Raw genomic sequence first — 26,416 nt, forward strand, 5'->3', positions numbered from 1 at the left:
ATAGATTAGCGTAGATAGGTTGTTTATTATAATCATTGCTGCTTAGTATAGTAACTTCAGTCTGGTAGCTTATATGATGGCATTTTTTAAAGCTTTTATACAGTTCATAACATTTAACTAATGTTAAATGAATTAAAAACAAATCAAACCTAGGACCTGCTAGATGAGTGCTCTATCACTGAATGGCATCCCTAGTGCAAAGATATTTATACAAGAATAAACGCTTAACATGCTATTGTATCTTTGATGAAATAAAACTATTCCATTTCACAAAATAGAATATGCCAGGCCAGAAGGAATCTGAAGTAAATGTAAAGAAAATTTAAATTTTGACTGCTTGAATATACATATACATGAAGAGAAAGAAGGGAGAGAAATAGAGACTGTAACAGCTGTTCTAAATGCTAACATCATTGTAGCCCTTAGATGATACTTTAGCCAGAAAAAAGTATGTTGAGTTGTCTCAGCCATCTTTTTTCTGCTTAGGAAACAATAGCCTATAAATTTATTTATTATTTAAGGTCTTAAATATCCCTATACTCAGTAAGAACTTTGTAGTCGTACTTTGCTTATTGAAAGATATGTTTTCTATCCATATTTATTACAGTTTGAACAATTTAAGAAGTCCTGCAATCATCCCCAGCACAGATAACAATGCTGTTATCTTAGTTCACATAAATGATTGCAAGAAATATTTGTAATAGTTCATACCGTATTTTACTAAGGCTCATAGAAAAACACTCTAATCACATCTTACTTTAAGATGTAAAATTGGGATGCTGAGAGATTGGGTAACTTCTAGTAACTAACTGCCTTTTTAAATTATGCTTTTTGTGTTTAATACAACTGGGTCTGGGATCTTTGTTTTGTGTATGGAAGGATACAACCTTTGAAGTTCGTTTAATAAGGTGACTTCTACAAATCAGATATTGATTACAAAAACCTTTCTGATGTGAACTAATAAAACATCCTCTTGGGCATAGCTTGCTTACAGTTTTTTTTTTCTTTTTCATTTTCTGCCAGTATTCAGGCAAGAACTCTGAGCCTTGGCACTGTCCCTGAACTCCTTTTGCTCAAGGCTAGCACTCTACCACTTGAGCTACAGTACCACCTCCACCTTTTTCTGTGATTTAAGTGGAGGTAAGAGCCTCACAGACTGCCCACGCTGGCTTTGAACCATGATCCTCAGATATCAGCCTCTTGAGTAGCTAGGATTGCAGGTGTGAGCCACTAGCTTCTTCTTAGGTTTTTAAGTGTTTATGTGATTGTCCCAAAGAAAGAAGAATCCCTAAGAGAACAGTGAGCCTTCCCTTAAAAATTTCTTTATGACTTCCTTTGGCTTTTTAAAATAGAACAATTTAGGTTTAATAGGTCTTGGCCTAATGGTTAATTACTCAACATGACTGTAACATAATATTATCATATTCAGTTTTTTTTTCCATTTTTGTGTTTAACCATTGAGTGGAACTACCTACTTAATGATGCCAGATTAATACTTACAGTCTTTGATTAAATGTCCCGACTATTTGGAGAATAAATAAAATAGAAACCACACTGAATTTTGATTTTAAGCTTCTCCTCTCCAAAAAAATAATATATATGTATATATATCCATTAATGGATTTAGAGAAACTTTACCCTGTGTGTGTGTGTGTGTGTGTGTGTGTGTGTGTAGAGGATCACAGTCACACACTGAGATAACACTGTCCATACATACTTCATAACTTACATTTGGGACCGAAGTGGTATCAGCATGTTCTCTTTGGCCCATCCTAATGTCAGATCAGGTTGAGATCTACATTTGAATTAATTAGTTGCTGATGGAGGTTTGATAGATGGAATACTGCATGATCTTCTCATAATCAGCCTGACTTCTATATCTGGCAGATTATCCTGTTTAGTCTGTAAGCACCCCTCATCCGTGGCTGCTAAATGAAGATCAAATCGAAGGGAAACTGATTTTTTCCTCAATCGAGGGTTGTCTTTAAAGAAGGAACCTTCCCATTCTTTAATAACTTCATCCACTTTCTCTGTCCTGGAATGATAAAAGTACAACTTTCTATAGAAAGAAGAATGGGCACATAAAGGTATAGACATAACATGGCTGTGCAAATAATTTATAGTTAATGGGATTTATAATTGATATACAGGATGTGCGTGTGCATGTGTGTGCGCGTGCGTGTTAGTACTGGGGCTTGAACTCAGGGCCACATGTTGTTCTTTTTTTCTGCTAAAACCTACATTCTGCTACTTGAAACACACCTCCACTTCCAACATATAGAACATTAAAAATCATAGGGTTGTTTTAAGGAATTCTGTGGAATTTCTGCAGAATTCTGTTTTGGTTCTACTTTTCTTCAGTCTAACACTCTCCCAACCGAGCTATCTCGGCTTGTTTTTGTTCTATTTTTAAGAAAAGAAAACCTGATGAATTGGTTACCTATTCTTTCACAATCTGAGTTTTGATGTGTAGGTTTATGCCAGTTTAAAAATCATGATATAGTAAAACTGTGTTTGAAAATAGTTAATTGACCAGGCACTGGTGACTCATGCCTGTATTCTTAGCTATTCAAGAGGCTGAGATCTGAGATTTATGGATCAAAGTCAGCCTGGGAAGAAAAGTCAATGAGACTCCTATTTCTAGAAAGCTGGAAGTTGAGCTGTACCTCAAGTAGTAGAGCCTTGAGCGAAAGAAGCTCAGGGGCAGCACACTGAGTTCAAACCTTGGGATTAGCATGCACACACACACAGGAAAATGAAAAGAAAGAAGAGAGTAGTTATTTAGTGCTGATAGCTCACAGTTGTAATCCTCACCACTCAAGAGTCTGAGATCTGAGGGTCACTGTTTGAAAGCCAGCCCAGGTAGAATGTGCAGTTATCTACCAAAAAGCCAGAAGTGGAGTGGTGGCTCAATTGGTAGCGCACTAGACTTGAGACAAAAAACTAAGGGACAATCTCAGGGTTCTACATTCAAGCCCTAGTTACCCCTGCCTCCCAGAAAAAAATGAAAAAAAAAAGAGAAAATAATGAATATCCCTGGCCTGGGACAACTAGGTGAAGTTATTTTCTTTACCTCTTTGTATTATTAAGTTACTCACTGAATAGTGCCATGTGCTTCAGTGCTCTCCTTCACGACATTTCCGTTTAATATTGCCTGTTTGGTCACCGTCTCCACCTTTTCATTCTCAAACTTTTGTGGGAGTTTTGTTGAAAAAGAGATTTCATTTATAATGGCTGTGAAAAAGTCATTCACAGTTAAATCATATACCCAACTTTTATTCAAAGGTAACTTCTTTTTTGCTGCTTTGAAGTATTTCATTTTCTTATCACCCCCATAAATAGCACCTCACTTTCCAGGTTAGCTTATCTGCATCAGAAACTCACCTGAAGGTAAACGAAAACCAACTCTACTGGTCGTCGGTTTGGGTTCTTTTTTTCCACCTTGGATACAACCATAATATCTGAAAATAGGAAGAATTATGTTGTAGGAGCCACTGTGTAGTAGTAATTGAAATAAATAAAAGAATGGATAAATTGTGCATTCATACAATAATGGTTAGCAGTGTGAATGAATGAATGAATACTGGACTATATCTCTGTCAATGACTCTTTAGAAGAAAAAGGCAAAAACAGGGATGTGAGGTTAGGAAAGGTTTATTTGTGCAGTGATCAAGGATTGCGTGCGTGTTGTTGTGGGTGACTTTGAAGAGTCAGCTCTGGCTATTGGGTTCCTAGTTTTAGCAGGTCTGGAAACCGCCCCTTCACGTGTTTGACTACTGTGTTGTAGTTGTTCTGTGAGTGTGTCATGAGGATGAGTTTGATTTCTCTGACTTTTATCAGTAATGACAGTTCTGGCTCTGTGGGGTTAGGTACCTGATTTCTTCCTTTTCTAGCAGGCGGCGATACGTTGCAATTTCCTGTTCCAGCCTCATCTTGGTATTAAGAAGCATCTCATGCTCTTGAAGCTGCCTCTCAATCCCGCACCTGACTTCCTGAAGCTCCTTCTCCAGCCCGTCAATCACTGCCTCGAGGCCTTGCAGCTGCATCTGGTAGTGCTGCTCGCTGGCATGCAGGGAGTTTTCAAGGCCCCTTTCCTGTTTAGAGACATCCTCAGTAGGAAATCAGCGGCACCAAATGTGTCTCTGAAATCAGACCTGCAATATCCTCATTTGTTTGTGTTCTGTGTTAATGATTTATTTGTCCATTTGCTTGTGGGGTACTGGGAATCAAATCCAGGGCCTTGTGCATACTAGTCAAACACTCTATCACTGATCCACATGCCTATCTAGCTATCTATCTATTGCTTATTGTTTAATAATGTTTTTTGGTAGAATGGGTGTTTGAACTCATGGTCTTATGTTTTCTAGGCCAGCACTCTTCCACTTGATCCATGGCACCAGCACTATTTTTTTTTTTTTGGTTTTTAATTTGTCAGATAGGTTTTTGTGGGTTTTTGTTGTTGTTGTTTTTGTTTTTGCCAGAGACCAACCCCTCAATACCTTTCTATTTCCTAGACTGTCCTCCATAGCTTAGGTCACAGGTATGTACCACCCACCTGGCTTATTGATTGATAGTTTTGCCCAGTTTGGCCTCCTGACCCTCACCACACAAATAACGGAATTCCAGGCATGTACCGTGCCTGCTATAGATATACTTAAAGGTTGCATGCAGTAAGAGTGTCTCACTTATAGAAGAAGAGTTTCTTTATGTCTTGTGTTTGCCTACCCAATTAAAAAAATATGGCTGGGTAACATACTCAATAATAGGTAGCAGAGGATCACAAATTCAAGACCAACCTGGGCAACTTACTAAAACTGTCAAGAAGGAAAAGAAAAATAGAAACAAAGTGAAAAAGAAGAAATCAGGCTGGGAATGTAGATTAGTAGTAGAGTACTTGCCTAATGTGCAATTGAACCCTGAGTTCAATTCGCAATACCAAAAAAAAGCTATTTTTTAATATATTTAAGTCCTGTAATAATTTCTACAGCATCCTCTTCCTACAATCTTCTGTGCCATGATTCATTTCTTTTCACTGAAGTAAATATTCCCAAGATAATGAATATGAAAGGCAACATAGACGGTTTCTCAAAGGAATTTTCATGAAGTGCCTCAATATATTTTTCTAGTAGGAACCTCCAATGGCATGCATATTAAAAAAAAAAAAACCAAAACAACACAACAGTGTTAAGACTGGATAACAGGGGCTGGGAGTTTGGCCTAGTGGTAGAGTGCTTGCCTAGCATACACGAAGACCCGGGTTCGATTTCTCGGTACCACATACGTAGCAAAAAGCCAGAAGTGGTGCTGTAGCTCAAGTGGTAGAGCCCTAGCCTTGAGAAAAAAATCCAGGGCAGTGCTCAGGCCCTGAGCCCATGCCCAGGACTGGCAAAAAAAAAAAAAAAAAAGACTGGATAACAGATGTATCTTTTCCTCTATTTCAACAATTAGGGCACTGGGTGACAAATGTTACTTTGTTTCAATTGGTATCAACCAAATCTTAAGCCAGCTGCCATGCAAGGGTAACTGAACATAGGGAATTGTATTCTGTGCCCTTGAATTTCAGAGGCTCCTTAAAGTGATGAATATTAGTATTCCTTTCCTTCTTTCTCCTGTGCACACTGTACAAGTAGTCTACATTCCCATCCCTCTTAATCTTGTCACATTTGTGGGTGCCATGAACCAGATGCTCTGAGATGCTTCTCACCACAGCGTGCAGAGACTCAATTTCCACTTGCAAGTGGTGCCACTGGCGTCGAGCCTCCTTGAGTTCTGCTTGAGCCGCCTTTAAAGCCTCTTCATCTTTGTCCATCTTTTTGCTTAAATCTTCTTCTAGCTAAAAGAAAGCCAACAATAGCAACAGACAAAACCAAAGGGCACTTTTGAAAAAAAATGTTTAGAAGCAACTATAGAAAAATCACATAGGAAATAATTGAACTGTTTGATTACAGACATGTTCCAGTTTTAAATGACAAATTAGTTATGTGTGCCAGTCAAGTGTGTTCTCAGCCTCAATTTTCTATGATGTAGAGTAATCTCAAAATCTCTGTCAAATTGGACATGGTGGTACAGGCCTATCATTCTGATACAGGAAGACAGAGGTTAGTTTGAGAGTTTGTCTCAATACAAAACAAAACACTCCAAGCCTAAAATTCCAAATATATGACAGCTAATGAAATATTAAAAAATACATATCTTAACATGAAAGGAAACAGTTTGCAGGATCTAAATTCATGACCTTGATTCTGTGTGTATATATGAGTGCATGTGTGTGTGCCAGTTGTGGGGCTTGACTCAGGGCCTAAGCACTGTCCTTGAATTTTTTGCCCAAGGCCAGGTAGCCACAGCTGTACTTTTGACTTTTTGGTAGTTAATTGGAGATAAGAGTCTCAGAATTTTCTGTCGGGCTGGATTCAAACTGTGATCCTCAGATTTCAGCTTCCTGAGTAGTTAGGATTACAGGCATGAGCCACTGTTGACTGGTTAGAACTTTGCTTCTTAACTTTCTTTTATAGGTTGTTGAAGAAGTAGGATTCAAAATGAACTATTACTTTCCTACATATTTTTTTTGTGGCTGCTTTAGAGAAGATACATAGCTACATATCCAAAATGGATCAATTCCTGAACAGGAATATGGACAGGGAGTAAATACTACTGGAAAATATATTACTAGTAAATTAGAGATCTAATACCATAGACACTATTTTTTTTAATTAATGGGGCTTGGCCAGGAGTTTAGCCTTGTGGTAGAGTGCTTGTCAGGTTCGATTCCTCAGTGCCATATACATAGAAAGGCCGGAAGTGGTGCTGTGGCTCTAGTGGTAGAGTGCTAGCCTTGAGGAAAGCCTGACAGTGCTCAGGCTCTAAGTTCAAGCCCCAGGACTGGCAAAATAATAAGTAAATAAAGTAGTGGGGCTTGAACTCAGGGCTTGGATGCTGTCCCTGAGCGTGTTTTGCCCAATGTTACCACTTTTTTTTTTTTTTTTTTTTGGCTAGTCATGGAGCTTTAACTGAGGGCCTGAGCACAGTCCTTGGCTTTTCTCAAGGTTAGCACTCCTCCACTTGAGCCACTTCACCACTTTCAGCTTTCTCTATGTATGTGGCATGGAGGTCTTCATACATGCTAGGCAAGCACTCTGCCACTAGGCTAAACTCTTGGCCCAATGTTACCACTTTTTGAGCCACAGCATCACTTCTGATTTTCTGGTGGTTAATTGGAGAAAAGAGTCTCAAGGAATTTTCTGCCCAGGCTGGCTTTGAACCTCAATTTTCAGGTCTCAGTTTAATGAATAGCCAAGATTACAGGTGTGAGTCACCAGTGCCTGACTTTAGAAAACTTTTTCCAGGGCTGGGAGTGTGGTCTAGTGGTAAAGTACTTGTCTAGCATGCATAAAGCCCTAGTTTCACAAACTTTTTCCAAAATGATTTTTTAAGAAGTCATCTTAGGGGCTGGGATGTAGCTCAGTGGCAAAGTGCTTGCCTAGCAAGTACAATGTCCTGGGTTTGATCCCTAGTACCAAAAAAGACCAAAAAAAATCATCTTAATTTTGAGTAGCTGGGACAGTAACAAAAGGTTTATTACTTTTTATTTTTTTTTTTTGCCAGTCCTGGGCTTGGGCTCAGGGCTTGAGCACTATCCTTGGACTTTCTTTCTCAAGGCTAGCACTCTACCCCTTGAGCTTCAGCACCACTTCAGGCTTTTTGCTATGTATGTGGGGTACCCAGGAATTGAACCTGGGTCTTCGTGCATGCTAGGCAAGCACTCTACCACTAGGCCAAACTCCCGGCCCCAAAAGGTTTATTACTTTTTAAAGGTTATTTTAAAGGTTATTACATCTTAAAAAGTTATTGTCTAAAAGTCCACATATTAAAAATCATGTAGAATATTTTATGTTTGGCTTTGTTTTTTTTATTGTGGTTTTTGTATTTTTAGTGGTAGTAGGCTTGAACTCAGGGCTTTGTGCTTACTAGAGAGGCACTCTACCACTTAGCAACAACTTTAGCCTAGCTTTAAATATTTTCATTCTGATGTTGGAATTTAAAAAAAGTATCTGTTGACAGAATTCTCAATATTCTTAATAATGTACAAGTGAAAGTACAAGTAACCCATGTATCAACTTGATTGCATTATTTTGAAGTGACTTTATATGTTCTTACAAAATACACTTTGAAATTAAAAGGTTTAATTTGAATGTATACAAGATGATGAGGGAAGCCTATGAATAGAGTTAAGAGACTGGAATTCATAGGCTCCTTTTTGGTTGGCTCATTACTTGTTTTTAGTTAGCAGAGTCATGCATGCAAACAGCACATGCCAATACAGTTACAACAGAGAATGTAGAATATCAGCACAATAAAAAAAATTGCTGATAAGTAGTGTAGAATGGGTAGCTAAGCTTGTATGGTTAGCTAGATTTCCGAAATGTTATCTAGTAAACTATACCAAATTCCTGTCCCAGTGTGATTTCCCTCCACATTGATTCTGGCTTTAACCAGCAGTGGGCAGAAGTAATGCACTGCCAACTCTAGAGCTAAAGCCTTAAGAAGCCTTGTCAGGTTCCACGTCTATGCTTTTGGCAGCCCTGGGCTATGGTTACTGAAATTTGAATACCCAGTTGGAGAGATTACAAAGAGAGGCCAGATGGAGAGGGTGGGAAATAGGGAGAGAGGGAGAGGGAAGGGGAAGAAGGGAGAGACCCAATTGAATAAGACTCTGGTTACCTGGAGAGAAAGAGAGGAAGGCAGAGAGATGGAGACTGGGAAAGGGAGGAAAAGTGGAGGGAAACATTCATTTGTCCAGCCAGCTAAACTAGCTTTCTGGCAATCCTCTCCAAGGGGCCAAACAAATGAGCCATCTGTCTTGGGTGTTCTAGGCCAATCATGCCCCCAAATGACCTCACCAGCATCTCCCTGATCTCTCTCTAGAATCATGCGATGGAGCACAATATTTTAGCCCAGTATGTTTTGGGGGTAGCTTTATTCTATAGTAAATTGGTAACTAAAACAATTTACATTTCTTTATTTTGTGATTGGGTTTAAACCTAGGCCTTTGCGATAATTTAATACTCAGGCTTTCTTGAATTCTAGTTGGTTTATTAATTTAACATGCAGGCTTTCTTGAACTCTAGTTTGCCTTTCTAAATTATTTGGGAAAATTGTCTAAAGGTCTTTTATATTACAACATGCTCTAAATATAGCTTACTGTAGTCTTGTTTTTTTTTTAAAGTTTAATTTATTCATTCTAACATTGAGACTTGTAAACTGAACTTGTATTCCTATTCCTGCAAAATAAACTATTCATTTGGCCTATAATTTGCCCTAGTTGTCACCTATTATTTTTTTCCTTTTTGTGTAAAAGTGTTAGAATAAAATAAATAAAGTGGGAAATTAGGATGTTGATAATATTTTATGAAGACTGAAAATGTTACCCAAAGGTCAAATGTATAATATACTCATATGAATTGCTAATGAAATAAAAGTCTGTGATTTCCTTGAGATCTTTCTTTTCCTCCCTGTTTTCCTTCCCTCCCTCCCTCCCTTTTTCCTTCCTTCCTTTTCCTTTCCTTCCCTCATAAACTTTTAGCTGTATTTGGGCACTGAGAACAGAACTTGAATTCAGATATAATAGGTAGACTAATAGTAAAAGGTAGCTGAGATTTGAGGATCAAGCTTTGGAGCCTAAATCTTCATTTTCTACATTCCTAACTTTATTTTTAAACTATTTTGATTTTAATTAATTACTAAACATAATTATCACTTTAAGACCAAATATATGAAATTAGGATTTAACTCTGATCTAAGCTCGCTCTCTTTCTTTCTTTCTCTCTCTCTCTCTCATAATCATTGCAAGCTTTGCAAAGAAAATAAACCTTTCTCACAGTACAAAAGCAAAAATCTGTTAGTGGGGTATCATTACCAATTTATATCATTGGTTCTGAATACCATGTTCACAAACTCAGATCATTCATATGTATAACCATTTGGTATAAAACTATACTCATAAAAAAATGATGCAAACCTTTTAGAAATATCCTGCTTAATTTTATCTCTAGAGAGTGTGCATGCGAACAAAATTTCCATTTTAAAAGATGTGGCAATAATTTCATAGGGTATTTGATATGCTTTCTCCCTGAAGAATGTCTAAAAGGAGGGCAGAGAGCACCATTTTATTGTTTTTGACCCCCATGTTTTGATCAATGACAGCCATCTCATAATTTACATACAAATCAAACGCACCAATCAATAGTTACAGAATGGGATTTTAACATCCACAGTTATTCTGTCTCCCTCTTCCCCCCTCCCATTCCTTGACCCGGTTCCAGTACTGTAAAAACCTATATTCCTTCCCCAGTATATGCTGCATGGAAAAGGAAATACTGTACCTCAGAGAGGCCGGGACAGGAATTGGATAGACATGGATTGTCTCCTTATCCTGGAAGGTGCCTGTCTGTATGAAATCATTACCTGGATCCTTGTTGAGAGCACCGTCTCTATCTGATTTCTGGTGAGGAGCTTTTCATAGTTTGCCCTGATCTCATTGAGGAGCTGGGACAGTTCCATTCTCTCCCCATCCTCCACCTTGGCTAAGTGAACCCTATCGATAGGATGAGTCTCTGCGGCAGAGCCTGCCTTGCCTGCGTAGAGAGCAGACAGCCGGGTTTGGAGCCTTAAAGATGCAGAGCCCTTTTTTTTTTTTTTTCTTCTTAAAGGCCAAGGAAAATCTAGAGTTTCAAATCAATTATGCAAATACCATGCAAATGATTGCTCTTGGTATAGCCGAATGTAACAGCATCTTGGTAGAAGGAAGGAAAAATAAAGCACTGAGCACTCTGAGTGTGTGTGTGAGTATGGGGGGGGGTCATTTATTTTTGTGAAAAGGAAACGGGTCACAAGATGAGGAAAATTATATTTAGTTTTTCCCAAGATAGTACATAGAAATTAATCTGGGTCCAAAAACGTGAGGGCTGAAATTTTCTTTTCACCATCAGATTTTCTTTCTTTCTTTTTTTTTTTTCCCTTTTAGTGCTGGTACTGCAGCTTGAACTCAGGACCTTAGCACTGTCGCTGAGCACTTTTGCTACGGGTTAACATTCTACCAGCTTTATGTTGGTTAATTGGAGATAAGAGTCTCATGGGCTTTTCTGCCTGGTCTGGCTTTAGAGCTGATCTTCAAATCTCAGTCTCCTGAGTAGCAACCAGTTGCCATTTGGATTCTTTAGACAGAAATGCTGTGGTGAATCACTAGACTAGGTGGAAAATTTAAATATCATGACAAGTATTGGAAGAAGCTACCATCAGATTAAAATGACACTTGCCATTGGCTGGCTGTAGGACTGACTGCATTTCCCTGGAATTCCCTGGAATTTAGCTCAAGGAGGACTTCCGGCTGAGAGCAGAGTTTGACGAATTCCTGAAGGCATGTTACAGATGAATCAAGGCTAGAGGTCAGTGCTAAGACATTATGGGAGCTGTGAGTTATGATTTCCAGTGTTTTAAAAGGGAGAGAGACATAGACTTGTTTGGTCTTTGTGAAGATGGTGTTCACTGAGATAGGATTGACTGGGAGATTTCACCTTCTTCAGTAAACATGATGTTAAATGACCATTTATATTTGAAAATAGGACATGTTTTTGCACCTTTTCCTATTTAAACAAGCACTTGGCGTTTGCTCTTCTACCCAATCTTTGATTTTGACATTTGGTGACCGGTAAAGATGAGAAGACTGAAGGCCAGAGATGTGAAAGGTGTTGAGTTCAAGGTCATTTAGAAGGTAATGGCATCTTTGGGACTAGAACTTCGATTACTTGGCTGTAGTCCATTGCTCCATCTTATCCTCTCGACCATCCCCACCCCAACCCCCACTCCCCAAATTCCTTGTTTGATCCGGCCAGCATGAACAGATTCAAATAGGACTGAATTTTTTTTTTTTTCTTGGTGAATAGATTTGCTTGTAGAACAGCTTGGCTGAAGTATATAGAAAGCATGGTTCAGAGGGGCAGTCAGGATCTTGGCTCTACTTCTCACTTGGCCTTTGCATATATAGCTTGTTATTTTAATTTCTCAGTAGACATATTTCGGGCAGGCTAGTCTGCACCAGGCATTTCCACAGTCTTCCCCAAAGTTTGGGCTGATTCCCAAGTCCTTGGAGAGATTCCAGGCCTGTACCCGCCTTCATTCACATTCACCACCAGTCACAATTGACAATTTATTGGTGGGTCAGAGAAGCCTGATATAAAAAGCTCCCCTTTGGAGAGGGGGAGGAGTTTATCCAGGCCAAGTTGATGTTTTTTTGTTGGTAATTGAGACTGTGAAATATGAAGAGGACTAGGTACTTAAGATAGGAAAAAGAAGTGACAAATAAACTCAAATTAGATTCCAAAACAATAAATTACACCCTCTGGTTACTTTACCCAACTTCTGCTAAGGTCTGACTAAAATAGAGCTGAACTAGATACCATGGAGGCTGGTCCTGGCAGTTTGCATTTCAGTTCATTTGTCATCTTTTCATTTGTGGCAGTCCTGAGTATTTAGCTCAGACGCTCTACCAATTGAGCCATGCCTCTAGGCTGCAATATGCATTTTGAACAGATACTTCCTGTGAACCCTAAAACAGTGCTCTTGAACAGCAAGATAATGTATGCCACAGAGGCAAATCATTTTTATAATGTCAACATTCTTGCAGCCATACCAAAAGTGGAAAAAGAAGTGGATGAAATTAACTTCAATATCATATTTTACTTCACTTGATATAATACTATACATTATTTAGAATCCTTCTTTGATTTTTTAAAAAAATTAATTCTAGCTGGGCGTGGTATCTCACACCTGTAATCCTAGCTGCTCAGGAGGCTGAAGATTGCAGTTCAAAGCCAGCCCAGGCACTAAAGACCTGATACTCTTATCTCTAATTAACCACTAGAAAACCAGAAGTTGTGCTGTGGCTTTAGGGGTAGGGTTGTAGCCTTGAGCTAAAGAGCTCTGGGACAGCACCCTGGCCCAGAGTGTAAGTCCTAAGACCAACAAAGAAAAAAAATTCTATTGTCAGAGTGATGTCTAGAGGGGTTGCAATTAAATACATAAGGAAGAATCTTTACTTTTGATATTGTCTTTGAAATTAAAAATGTAGGGGCCGGGAGTTTGGCCTAGTGGTAGAGTGCTTGCCTAGCATGCACTGGGTTCTATTCCTCAGTATCACATACATAGAAAAAAGCAGAAAGTGGTGCTGAGGCCCAAGTGGTAGAGCGCTAGTCTTAAGAAAGTCCAAGGACAGGGCTCAGGCCCTGAGCTCAAGCCCAAGACTGGCAAAAAAAAAAAAAAATGTAGCCAGGAATGGTGGCTTATGCCTGTAATTCTAGCTACTCAGGGGCTGTGATCTGAGGAACACAATTCAAAGCCAGCCCAGGAATGAAAGTTCGTTAGACTCTTATCTTCAATTAACCACCAGAAAACTGGAAGTGGCGCTGTGGCTCAAGGGGTAGGGTAGTAGCCTTGAGCTGAAGAGCTCAAGGACAACGTCCAGGCCCAGAGTTCAAGTCCATGACTGACCAAAGGGAAAAAAAATGTGTTTCATACTTCTAGCCTCTCTCAATTTGTACAAGCCATAACAGAGTTCAAGTCCCATGACTGACAAAAAGCAAATGTGTTTCATTCTTCTAGCCTCTCTCAATTTGTACAAGCCATATTTAAATTTGTGAAGCAGACTGGGGCTATAAGGTAGGGTTTGATTTCCATTACAGCAACAAAACAAAACAAAACAAACCACCTCAAGGTGCTCAACAGGCATGTGGCTAGTGCGGATTTGAGATGTGGGTTTAACTGACTGGCTCAGATGAGTATCACAGGCTTTTTTTCCCTCACTCATATGTGGAATCAAATCAAATGAAGAATTCATACATGGAGAAAAGGGATTATTACTGAGTAGGAAGACCCACAAGAGGAATAATAAATGTGGGTAATAGGGATGGTAAATATGATCAAAATACTTAATATGTAATGTATGCAAGTGTCATAGCAAAGCCCACTATCTTGTACAATTAAATATATTAGTAAATAATAAGAGGTTCTATTTTTCCTGTTAAAAATAAGATCCTGGGGCTGGGAGTTTGGCTTAGTGGTAGAGTGCTTGCCTAGCATGCATGAAGACCCAGGTTTGATTCCTCGGTACCACATACATAGAAAAAAGCCAGAAGTGGTGCTGAGGCTCAAGTGGTAGAGCTCTAGCCTTGAGAAAGTCCAAGGATAGTGCCCAGGCCCTGAGTTCAAGCCCAGGACTGGGAAAAAAAAAAAGATCCTTTCCTCCTTCTTTCTCTTTCTTTCTGCCTGTCCAGAGATTTGAAGTCAGAACCTGATACTGTCACTGAGCTTTGATGACCAAGAATTCCTTTCTGACACTTGACTTTCTTTCTCTTTCTGCCTGTCCAGAGATTTGAACTCAGACCTTGGGCACTGTCCCTGAGCTTCGATGCCCAGGAATACCTTGTAACACTTAAGTCTACAGTTCCACTTTTTTGGTAATTAATTGGAGCCCCAGCTGGTTTTGGATCATGATCCTCAGATTTCAGCCTCCTGAGTAGCTAGGATTACAGGCGTGAATCACGGGCACCTAGCCCCTCCTTTCTTTTAATTAGATTTTTTTTGCATAAATGTACATTTGAAGTTTATAACAAAATGTTATGATATGCATATACACATATATGGTATATCTGAGAGGTTTATATATGTATATGTATATATATGTGTGTGTATGTTCATATGGCATATACCACACACAGTTTAGGCAAAGTGGCTTTTCCTTCAAGATAATCGTAATTATGAATTACTTTTTTTTGTTCCACTCCATTTTATTACAACCCTGTCTTGTGTTCCAGAATGAACAGCTATTTAACAATCTCGAACACTCCTACAATGGATCTTATTAATGTTCAGAGTTTCCCCGTTTCCTCCTCAGCACATTAAATCAAAAGGGGGTGAAAAACAAACATAACCAAATCTTTAACAAAGTCAAGAGGTTTAGTCCATCCCAGGAAAAGCACTATTACAACAGGGGAACTAAATGTGTCAGGAATCTGACGAGTACACAAAGCAGCAGGCAGGATTCCTGATAGAAGAGAAGGACTTCCAACAGAAGATAAATAGACCCCTCCCACCAAAGCAGATATTTTTTCACGTGTGTACATATATACTATATTTAAAAAGAAATTTTGTTTCTACCCTCCACAAAGTTATCAGAAATCACCATTCCCCCACCCCACCCCCAAATCAGAGACTGGGGACGTGAGCGCAGCATCCCACTGCTTTCAAGTGTGCAGATGGCCCTGCATCCAGTGTTTGTAGAGAACCCAGTCAGGATGATTTACTTTTCCAATCCTTCCTCCCTCTCCCCCTCTCTGTTTCTCCCTTTCTTCTTTTTTCTTTTCCTTCCTTCCTTCCTTCCTTCCTTCCTTCCTTCCTTCCTTCCTTCCTTCCTTCCTTCTTTCCTTCCTTCCTTCTTTCCTTTCTGCCCCTCCCGGGGCTTGAACTCAGGGTCTGGACACTGTCTTTGAGCTTTCTCGAGAGTAGGACCACTTCTGGCTTTTTCTGTGTACGTGGTAACAAGGAATTGAACCCAGGGCTTTGAGCATGTTAGGCAAGCACTCTACCACTAGGCCACACTCCCAGCCTAACCATCTCTCTTTTCCTTCCTTCCTTCCTTCCTTCCTTCCTTCCTTCCTTCCTTTCTTCCTTCCTTCCTTCCTTTCTTCCTTCCTTCTTTCCTTCCCTCCTTCCTTCTTTCTTTGATCAAGTCTAGCACTCTATCACTTGAGCTATAGTACACTTTCTAGCCTTTTCTGTGTATATGGTATTGAGGAATCAAACCCAGGGCTGCATTCCAGGCAAGCTCTCTTCCATTAAGCCACATTCCCAGCCTCTTACTTTTCTTTAAATAAAGAGATATATCCAAATGATCTTTTAATCACATAGAACCTGCGTAGTCTTTTGTTTATAGTTTCTTTAGCAACTTCAGATACCTCTTTTTAATCAAGCACACATTCTAATAGGATTAGAGGGCAGAACTAGACAGCAAGTAAAAGAGTTTGTTAAAAAAAATTGCTGTAAATGACAGGCCTTTATGGGACGGTCCCCTTTTTTGTTATATTGTTGATCTTTCTATTCACAGAAGCAAGCCTCCACAGGACAGGGCGAATCTTGTATTTTACAGATTAGGGAACTTCATGGAAAGTTGTGTGGCAGGTTTTCAGTATGTATGAGACATACATGTGCCCTGCACATGTGTTTTGTGTGGACTGATGAAGCAGGGTACACCACATGCCACCTGGCTCCTGCATGTCACATAAGGCTCACCTCAGTTGTCACTTTAGCTCAAGAATATACAAACAGGAAAATAGGGCAATTTCTCCAATCAGGATTTAGCCTTGAGACTTACTTTTTCTGGTATTTTCCCTGGTGCTTCTTTCTCCTTCCTTGTTTACTGTCATTCCAAACAGTACAATAGGATATCTGTTTAGGTGAAGTTATATCCTACAAGGTAGGCTTTATCTTCAAGATATAAATGAAGATCTTTCAGCAGAATGTGACTATCTTCTTCTGTAGAGTGTCCATCTACTCAAATGACCTTGTATTCTTTTTGTTATTGGTGGTGGTAAGGCTTGAACTCAGTACCTTGGGATGACCCCTGAACTCTTTCTGTAAAGAGCTAGTGCTACCACTTTGAGCCACAGTGCCACTTCTGGTTTTCTGGTTGTTAATAGATAAGAGTCCCATGGACTTTCCTATCCAGGCTGGCTTTGAACCATGACCCTCAGATCTCAGCTTTTTGAGTAGCTAGGATTATAGGGATGAACCACTAGGACCTGATGTGACCTTATATTTGAACCCTTGCTGAGCTATTATTGTTTTCTACAGTCCCCTCCAGCAAATACTCCTTGTTGGCTTACTTGACTACATGAGTTACTATAGTCTGTTAGACTTGGACCATCATTTGTCAGAAGAACTTGGATCTGTTGCTTGCCTTTGAACACTCGAAGTGTTTATTCTCCCTACTCAGTCCCAATACGTTCAGCAGCTCCAACTCTGAAGTCCAGGGCCATCTTCCCTCAAAACCAATTTAAATTTCCCCATGAACATTCCACAGCTCAGCTGTGCAGAGAGGCTCTCAGTCCATCCCACATTATTCCCAGATGTATTTAAATCATGGTGCAACCTGCTTTCTCAACAAGTAAATGGTGCCCCAAACCAATGTTCCTAAAAAGTTAAAGTAATTCTCCCAAGTCCTAAATGGCAAGTAATGCTTAAAGTAAATGATGACATGACATTTTTAGATTTGTTAGGGCTCATAGTTTTGGAGGACCCAGGTCTTTAGGGAAAATACTATCTAAAGCAGGATACTCTATGTATCCTAGACATGGTGGTCTTTTTTTTTTTTTTGTCAGTTATGGGACTTGAACTCTGGGCCTGGGTGTTGTCCCAGAGCTCTTCAGCTCAAGGCTACCACCCTACCCCCTTGAGCCACAGCACCACTTCCAGTTTTCTGGTGGTTAATTGGAGATAAGAGTCTCATAGATGTTAGTGCCTGGTCTGGCTTTGAACAGAATCCTCAGATCTCAGCTTCCTGAGTAGCTAGGATTACAGGCATGAGCCACTGTGCCTGTCATGGTGGTTTTTTTTTTTTTTTTTGCCAGTCTTGGGCTTGAGCTCAGGGCCTGAGCACTGTCCTTGGACTTTTACAAAGCTAAAGCTCTACCACCTGATCCTCAGCACCATTTCCGGCTTTTTTTGTATGTATGTGGTACTGAGGAATTGAACCCAGGTCTTTGTGCATGCTAGGCAAGCACTCTACCAATAGGCCAAACTCCCGGCCCCCATAGTGGTCTTTTGAAGCCATATGCCTGCAGATACTCAGGATCTACCACAGATGAACAAAATTTCTGTTTGTTCACAGCTGCTTAAAAAGTTATTTTTCAGTAGTTGTACAAAGGTTTTCAGTTGAGCATGTCAGTGTAGGAGCATAATGCATCTTCTTCCATGTTACCCTCTCCATCGTTCTATCAAATTCATAATTTTGAAGTAAGATTAAACATTCTGGGTAATTGTTTTCCCCTTCACTAGATGGTAAGCCTGTGTTTTGAAAAAGAATTGCTTTCATTATGTGTTTGTGAACAGAGCAACTATTTACATAATTATTTGAAAGAGAGAGAAATGGATGTGCTATTATTAGGTGACATTAACAAAAATGAAGAGGACATTAGCACAGAACGGTCTAGGATAAAAGGCTAGGAAAATTGTTCTTATATTTCCCTTAATAGTTAAATCATTTCTACCACATCCATGACCTCTCCAGCTCTTCTAGTGACAAGGAACATACTGCATTAAAAAAAAAGTCTAAATACAAGCTGGATGCAGATGGCATATGCCTGTAATCCTAGCTACTCAGGAGGCTAAGATCTGAAGATTGAGTTTCACAGCCAGTCTGGAAAGGAAAGTCCATAAGACTTTTATCCCCTATCAACCCCCAAAAACCCCAGAAGTGGCATTGTGGCTCAAGTGGTAGAGTGCGAGCTTGACTAAAGAGGTCAGTAACAGACTTAGGCCAAATTCAAGCCCCAGAACTGAGACACCCATCCCCCCCAGTCTAACTACTAAACTAGCATCTTGATTTTTATGAATTTTATCTACTGTTCTCATTGGATTGCAGATTTCTTAAGGATGGACATGTATGTCTTACAGTTTTCTGGAACTTGCTCTAACTCTTCCTATCAGTTCCTTAGAGTTTGTATTTAGTGTTGTTGGACAAATGAATGAACATCAGAATAGACACTTTTTATAATTATAGTTATCAATGCATATTAATTGTACAAATGAGTGAATTACACTGTGACACTTCCACATATACATCTATGATACTGGATCATGTTTACATTTCTTTCTATACTCTCTTCTCTTCTCTGTGTCCCCCCTCTTGTTCCTTTCCCTAATAATCCCTTCTGTTCTTAGGTTAAACTTCTTTTCTTGTTGTTAAAGTATATATTAGTTTATTAACGTTTAAAGTTCTGTACAAAAAGGGCATCAATTCTTTTTATACTTCTTTTGAAAATACATCTTGAGTTCTGGCAATTTTCATTGCAAAGTCCAAGTTTGTTTTGATTTTCTAATTGTATAATTAGGAGAGGAGTTGCTCACTTGGGGATTACTGTTGTATATTTAGGATGGAATGATAATCCTTTTCTCTGGGGCATAAGATTGTGCTTAGATTAAAGACATTCATATGGTATACCAGCAATTGCTTAAGGCAACTTAATTATATCTACAGATTGTATCATTTTGCATGAATATAATTCTGTTCCTGCAAATGAGGCTGCACATTCAAAGAAAATGCTGGAGTTTGTAGTTTTTTTTTTTTTATTTGCCAGTCTTGGGCTTGGGCTCAGGGCCTGAGCACTGTCCTTGGATTTTCTCAAGGCTAGAGCTCTACCACTTGAGCCTCAGCACCACTTCCGGCTTTTTTCTATGTATGTGGTACCGAGGAATCAAACCCAGGTATTCGTGCATGCTAGGCAAGCACTCTACCACTAGGCCAAAGTCCCGGCCCTGAGTTTGTAGTTTTTTAAATTTATTAACATTGATTTTTACATCATATTTCAAATGACATGTTTAACAAACAAGTATTCAAGAAGGCAATCTCTATATACAATCACTGGCACTTTTTTTTTAAATAGTTGTGTTTTAGTTTGTTTTCTTTTCATTATTATCTTTAAATATGTGTACAAAGGAGTTGCCATTTAACAAAATGTAGTTTTTACTCTTAAAAAAACCACTATCTTTGGGATAGAAAGTAGCCACAAAATGCATGCCACGAATGAGCTGGTATTGGAGTAAGAGAAACATTTTCAGTTCTCTTTGATGAGTCTTATAGAGTGAATGAAATAGAATCTACCCCCCCCCATTTTTTTCTTTTGATCAGTCATGGAGCTTGAACTCTGGGCCTGGTTGCTATTTCTGAGTGCTTCAGCTCAAGGCTAACACACTCTACCACTTGAGCCACAGCCTCACTTTCAGTTTTCTGGTGGTTACTTGGAGATAAGAGTCTCACAGACTTGGGGCCGGGAGTTTGGCCTAGTGGTTAAAGTGCTTGCCTAGCATGCATGAAGACCCGGGTTCGATTCCTCGGTACCACATACATACAAAAAAGCCGGAAGTGGTGCTGAGGCTCAAGTGGTAGAGCTCTAGCCTTGAGAAAGTCCAAGGACAGTGCTCAGGCCCTGAGCTCAAGCCCAGGACTGGCAAAAAAAAAAAAAAAAAAAAGAGTCTCACAGACTTTCATGCCAGGCGGGCCTTGAACCTCAGACCTCAGCCTCCTGAGTTAGAAGATTACAGGCATGAGCAACTGGCTCCCAGCAAATCCATCCCTTCTTAAACTTATGGTCCTATATGATATCTTCCCCTTTTTCTCTTTGTACTGGTATTGAAGTTTGAACTCAGGCCTGAGAACTATCAGGGCTAGACCTCTACCATTTGAATCATACCTCCACTTCTGGCATTTTGGTGGTTATTTGGAGATAAGAGTCTCATGGCGTGGTCTGCCCTTACTGGCTTCAACCGTCAACTTTCAGATCTCAGACTCTTGAACAATTAGGATTAGAGGCATGAGCCACTGGTGGCCAGTGCTCTATATGATATCCTTGAGAATTAAGCTGTATTCTTTTGTTTTTGTTGTACCTTTGTATAGTTAGCAATCAGTAAGTTTTGATCTAGGAAAATAATTTAATAAAAGTTTATATAATTCATTTTCTAAGCAGGCTTGTGGGTCACTTGAGCTCCACCTTTAGGCCTGCGTATAAATATATAAATATATGTATGCATTTTATGTGTTTTTGTGTATGTGCCAGTACTGGGGCTTGAATTCAGGATGTTGCAGTTTCACTCAGCTTGCTTGCTCATGGATGGCACTGACCTCAAAGTCCTTATACTTCCTTAGTTTTTGCTTGAGTGCATAATATATTTGCTGGTTTCCTGCCAACTATGGTCTGAAGTACTGTGCTCTTCAGGGATACAAAGTGTTCTCAAATTTGTGAATTAAAAACATTTTTTGGCTTCCTATATCATTAACTTATTCAGAAAAAGAAGTGTAATATGTCTTCAGATCTCTTTTGCCCTAAATTACAGACATTTACATTTGGAAGTAAATGAACTTTCTGTGTTTAAGCCAGCCTATATGGCAAAGTGAAAATAGTGAATGAGTGATTTCCACAGTCACTCCTTTAACAAATACACACACACACACACACACACACACACACACAATATTCTCACCCTGAGAAAAAAGTCATTATATTAATCCTTTGAGCTTCAGCTCCTTCTTAATTGTTTTTCTCAGATGTCACAACTTGCTGGTGTCTCAGCGCCGTCTGCTTGTTGCCGACGACGCCAGAAATGAAATAGGGTGCTATGTTGACACAGAGGTGCCACAGGTTTGGTTTCCTTCCAAAGCCATTGTCTTTGAGACTTGTACAAGTTACCATAAACTGGTGACATGCGAAGGAGCTGGTTAATGCAGTCAGCACTATTTCAGAACTAGGGAAACATTTCCTTGGGAGAGAAGGTCACCATGGCAGCAAGAGCAGGGACTCTGGAACTAGACTGCCTAGGCTGGAAAGTTAGAGAGGTTGCTTAGTAGCTTTCTGGGCTGTGTAATTAAACATGTTCTGTGTCTCAGGGTCCTCATCTGTAAACTGAGGAGAGTAGTCTTCCATCACCTTCATTCTGCAGGCATGCTTTGAAGTCTAGAAGCTGTGTGGTGTTTGGTCTCTTGCTCTTGCCCTGGACTTGAAGGATCTGGGTCTCCAGTATGTTTATGTGACTTGGGTCACTAACAGCAGAGTGGGGTCTGGCTTTGATTCTTCCAGGCTGCCTTCAAGAGGAGGCTTTTTTTTTTTGGTTTATTTTTATTTTTATTTTTGTGCTAGTCCTGGGGCTTGAACTTAGCCTAGGTGCTGTTCCATGTCTTCTGGTCAGGGCTAGCATTCTCCTACTTGAGCCACAGCTCCACTTCCAGCTTTTTGCTTGATAATTGGAGCTACAAATCTCACAGACTTTTCTGTTCAGGCTGGCTTTGAACTGTGATCATCAGATCTCAGTCTCTTGAGTAACTAGGATTATAGGTGTGAGTCACCTGTGCCTGGCTGAAGGGGGTGTTTTCTAAGGGTGGCATGAAGTTTGCTCAAGAGAAGAGATAAAGCAGAATTAGTTAGGTAGATTAGTACTGGCGATTTATTATCATTTACATTGTAAGAAGAGAATATCTATCTTCTCTTTTCTCTTCTTACCCCTCCTCTTTCAAGCAAATCAGAAAGAACCATTCCATACAGATATCATATTTTATAGAGGTGCGATTCTGTGATTTCATGAGAAGGAGGGAATCTCAGGCTCTCAGAGTATTTCTCACTTAGCTGCATTCACTGTGAGCACTGAGTAGGAAGTGCCTGCTTTTTTGGGGGGTAGAGCTGTAATCCTCTGCAGACATTCTAGCTTCTGGCAAGGTTTGGAGACATTTTTGGTAATCAACTGTTACATAAAGGCTGTAACTTCTGGGGCTTAACTTCCTGGAGCCTACAGAAGGCCATCCCTAACCAAGGGATCATCCGACCCAAATGTCTGTGGTGCCAAGATTGAGGTACTGTACTCTCCTTTGAACTCTGATATTGAGATGTTATGTATACAAAATTTTTGGAGAAACTGCTTGAATTATGGAAAATCAGATCTCATTTTGATTCCCTGTAACACCATTTCTGCCATCTCAATCATTTCTTTTCTCCTCCTTCCTTTTATTTTTTAGTTTGGTTGCATAGAGTCACAAATTTCTGAGCTAAAAAGAACCTTAGGGATTGTTAACTCTGTTGTATTACAGAGGGAGAAAATAATGAGGTCTAAAGATGGAGTCTTACAGGAGATTGATTTACCTGAGTTTAGAGATTATCTGGGATCGAGGACTGGGTCCGTGTAAGGTTTAGCAACTTACTAATACATGATTAATATAACGGAAGTTTCTCAGTGGTTGATGTGCTCCTTTTACATTAAATGCTTTGGGAGAAAGTAAGGAAAGGGTTGACATTATCCAAAAATACTTATGTAATAGTAACCCCCTGTACATCGCTTTTATAATAACAATAAAAAATAAAAATTAAAAAAGAAGATAATTGCTGCTGCTATGTTTGTTCCTAAACTCCTGGGTCCTGAAACAACTGGGTGAAGGAAAGAATGATCACTAACTATCTTAGGTTTTTAGCATAGAGGTGAACATTGATTGCTGTTCAAGCTTAAGTGTCTTAATCTCCTTTAGTTAAAAAGAGCTTACATATTTTTCAACTGTTTTTTTTATTGTTATTATAAAGGCAATGTACAGAGGGGTTACAGTTACATAAGTCAGGTAATGAGTACATTTCTTTTTCAACCATGTCATCCCTTCCCTCCTTCTCTCTCAGTCTACTTAAATTAAAAAAATATTATCATAAAGGTGATATATGGAGGGGTTGCAGCTACATAAGTCAAGTGAAGAGGGCACTTCTTTTTGGACAATGTCACCCCTTCTCTCAGTATATTTCTTGATGCTTACTGGGTTTCTAGCTGACCTACTTGCAGGTCTTTCAGACAGGAACCTGCCTTACCACCTACTTGGGTAGAGAATAGGTGATCTCATTCTGAATGTGAGCCAGCATTTCCCTAACAGCATCTCATGCTGACATTCTTGGGAGCTCAGCAAATTCTGTGGTTGTAGTAATTGCAAAGCAAGGTCTGATATGGGTAGTTCATAATTTGGCAACCAGTTTTTTTTCATGCATTCATTTGAAAATTTCTTGCCTAAGTTGCTAAGTGAAGAACTCATAAGTTCTTGGATTTTTTTTTTCTTACAAGGCTACAACAATCATCCTCTCTAGGGAGCATGCTTTTGAAACCTATTGCAGAGAATTCATATGAAATTACCAAATTATCTGGGTGGGCAGTTGATGGGTGGTGTGTTCATGCAGGGGGGAAGGTTTTAAGTACCACAACTACTGCATGTAGACTTGTCCTTTTGGCTCCAAGGCATTAAAAACACAATTCTGTTCTTTTTCATCGTTAGAATCACAAACAGCAAAAGCAGCAGCCCACTTGTTGCACTCTGCTCTCTATTTTCTGACACTGGGTATGCTGCTTAAGTATTGTTAAGCCTTGTGGAAGCAGCTTGGTGATTCTGGCTGGTCATACCTTCATAGTGAGTTAGTGAGTTTTTTTGTCATTGAGGAATCAGGAAAGATCAGCCCTGCGTCTTGGGTCTTTCTACAATAGATGGCTAGACTTTGATTTCTTCAGTTAGGAATGATCACCAAGGAATTCAAACACAATGGCAGAAGAATTTACTCATGATATCCTTCTCCTTAACCTCATTTGCATAGAAAAAATTAGGATTTTTGCCTAGAAAACGGAAAACACAGTAGCCATTTAAAAATAGTTCTTAGTGGCTGGGAGTTTGGCCTAGCATGCACAAAGCACTATGTTCGATTCCTCAGTACTACATACATAGAAAAAAGCTGAAGTGGTGCTGTGGCTCAAGTGCATTAGCCATGAGCAAAATGTATCCGAGGACAGTGCCCAGGCTGTGAGTTCAAGAATTTCTAGTCTACAGAAAAATTATCATCCAACTCCTTAAAATTCTGTGGTTTTTATGTTCCTGTGCTTGAGATAGAAATCACAAGCTCTGATATTGGATCCTGATGGAAACTTTTGGGTGTGGAACACCTAGTAAGGAAAGGAAAAAAAAATGACTTCATCTTGACAGGGTAGAACAAAGCCCTCACTTGCATAAAAACTGTCACAGAGATTTGAAAGTCTAACTTCTTGGTCTTAGAAAAAATGAAATCTAGGAGAGATATGCATTTCTAAAGATGAAGGTTTAGAATTCATTGACAGAGATTGTGATAATTTCAGTTCTTTTTAGAAGGCTGGTAAATTCCCAACATTAGCAATCTCAGTTATGAATTCTTACACAAAAGACAAGCACTGTTAATCTTTGATGTTGCTGTATTTTCCTACATTCAGAGAAACATACATAAATACAAATGGCTTCTCCCCTCTTTTTTTAGTATGGTTGTTTACATGATGCATGGACTGCATTTTTCTTTTCCTCTCTTCTTTTAATTGCATATATATATATATTATTAGTCTAAGAGATTTTTTATGCCTTCTTTGCTACCACTGTCTGGATGAACATTGTTTATTCAATCGTTCCCTTTTTTGTGGGGCTTGAACTCATGGCCTGGGCGCTGTCCCTGACCTGTTTCGCTCTAAGCTAGCACTCTATCACTTTGAGTCATAGCACCAATTCCAGTTCTCAGGTGGCTAATTTGGAGATAAAAGTCTCACAAACTTTCCTGCTCTGGTTAGCTTTGAACCTTGATCCTTAGATCTCAGCCTTTGGAGTAGCTAGGATTAAGATATGAGCCACCAGTGCCTGCTTCAATCATTTCTTTATTGGTAAAAATTCAGACTCTTCCTATGTATTTAACATGTACACCAGATGTCTAGGTCTGTGGGTTTTCAGGAATCTGGCATAAGTTGTTGTCAAACTATGAGAAATGATTAATTTCTAAGTTAACTTCTTTTCCCATAGTTGTAACAAATATTGACTTGCTTCCCAACTGATCTGGACCTTTTAATTTCTTAAAATACTCCATATTATCCATCTGTGATGTCTTATTGTCTTTGACTAGTTTCATTGGCGTTTACTTAAGCTAGGAACAGATGACCATGTAATTTAGGGAAAGATCAAACAGACAGAAGAAGAGAAAGAAGGCAGAGACCTGACAGACCAGAATAGGCTTTAATCATTGCTGCAGAGAGACTCTGTGCAACACCAAGTGGGGATGGAAAAATCAGGAGCAGGGGAGTGTCTGTGTGTGGGGGGGGGGAGGGGAGAGGGACTGGCAGTGAGGGTTTTATATATTCTAGGATGAGATTCTTCTTTGGAAGGTCTTTATCCTGTCTTGTTTGGGATTTGGGTTAGGGCAAGCTTTCTGATGCCAATAGTCCTGCACTTTCAGATAAAGTCAGGGGAGAAGTTTTCCTGAGAATCAGGAGGGATCCACGGGGGAGGGAGCAACATGGAGTTATGAGAAAAAACCAGATTCCCACCAACATATGTTGATTCTATAAGTAATTGTGAAAAACAGTAGGATTAATAAATGTTCCAACTTTTCCAGATGTACATAGGACTGACTCTCTCTCTCTCTCTCTCTCTCTCTCTCTCTCTCTCGCTCTCTCTCGCTCTCTCTCTCGCTCTCTCTCTCGCTCTCTCTCTCCAGTTCTGGTTTGAGCTCAGGGTCTGAGCACTGTCCTTGGACATTCTCAAGGTTACAGCTCTACCACTTGAGCCTCAGCACCACTTCTGGCT

General features: G+C 39.5%; 1 protein-coding gene across 1 annotated transcript; it reads right to left on the reverse strand.

The window, feature by feature from the left end:
• Positions 1-550: 550 nt before the first annotated feature.
• Krt222 (keratin 222) lies at positions 551-10,631 on the reverse strand. The gene is made up of 6 exons (XM_090350814.1): positions 10,462-10,631; positions 5,705-5,833; positions 3,874-4,094; positions 3,385-3,461; positions 3,099-3,234; positions 551-2,035 (listed from the first exon to the last, which is right to left on the reverse strand). Exons 1-6 carry the CDS (start codon positions 10,555-10,557, stop codon positions 1,807-1,809), a joined length of 888 nt encoding a protein of 295 aa, XP_090206940.1. The 5' UTR covers positions 10,558-10,631; the 3' UTR covers positions 551-1,806.
• Between the last annotated feature and the right edge of the window lie 15,785 nt (positions 10,632-26,416).

This window comes from Megascapheus bottae, chromosome 17 (assembly GCF_031878675.1).
Source record: "Megascapheus bottae isolate mThoBot1 chromosome 17, mThoBot2.hap1, whole genome shotgun sequence".
NCBI classification, from domain to species: Eukaryota; Metazoa; Chordata; class Mammalia; order Rodentia; family Geomyidae; genus Megascapheus; species Megascapheus bottae.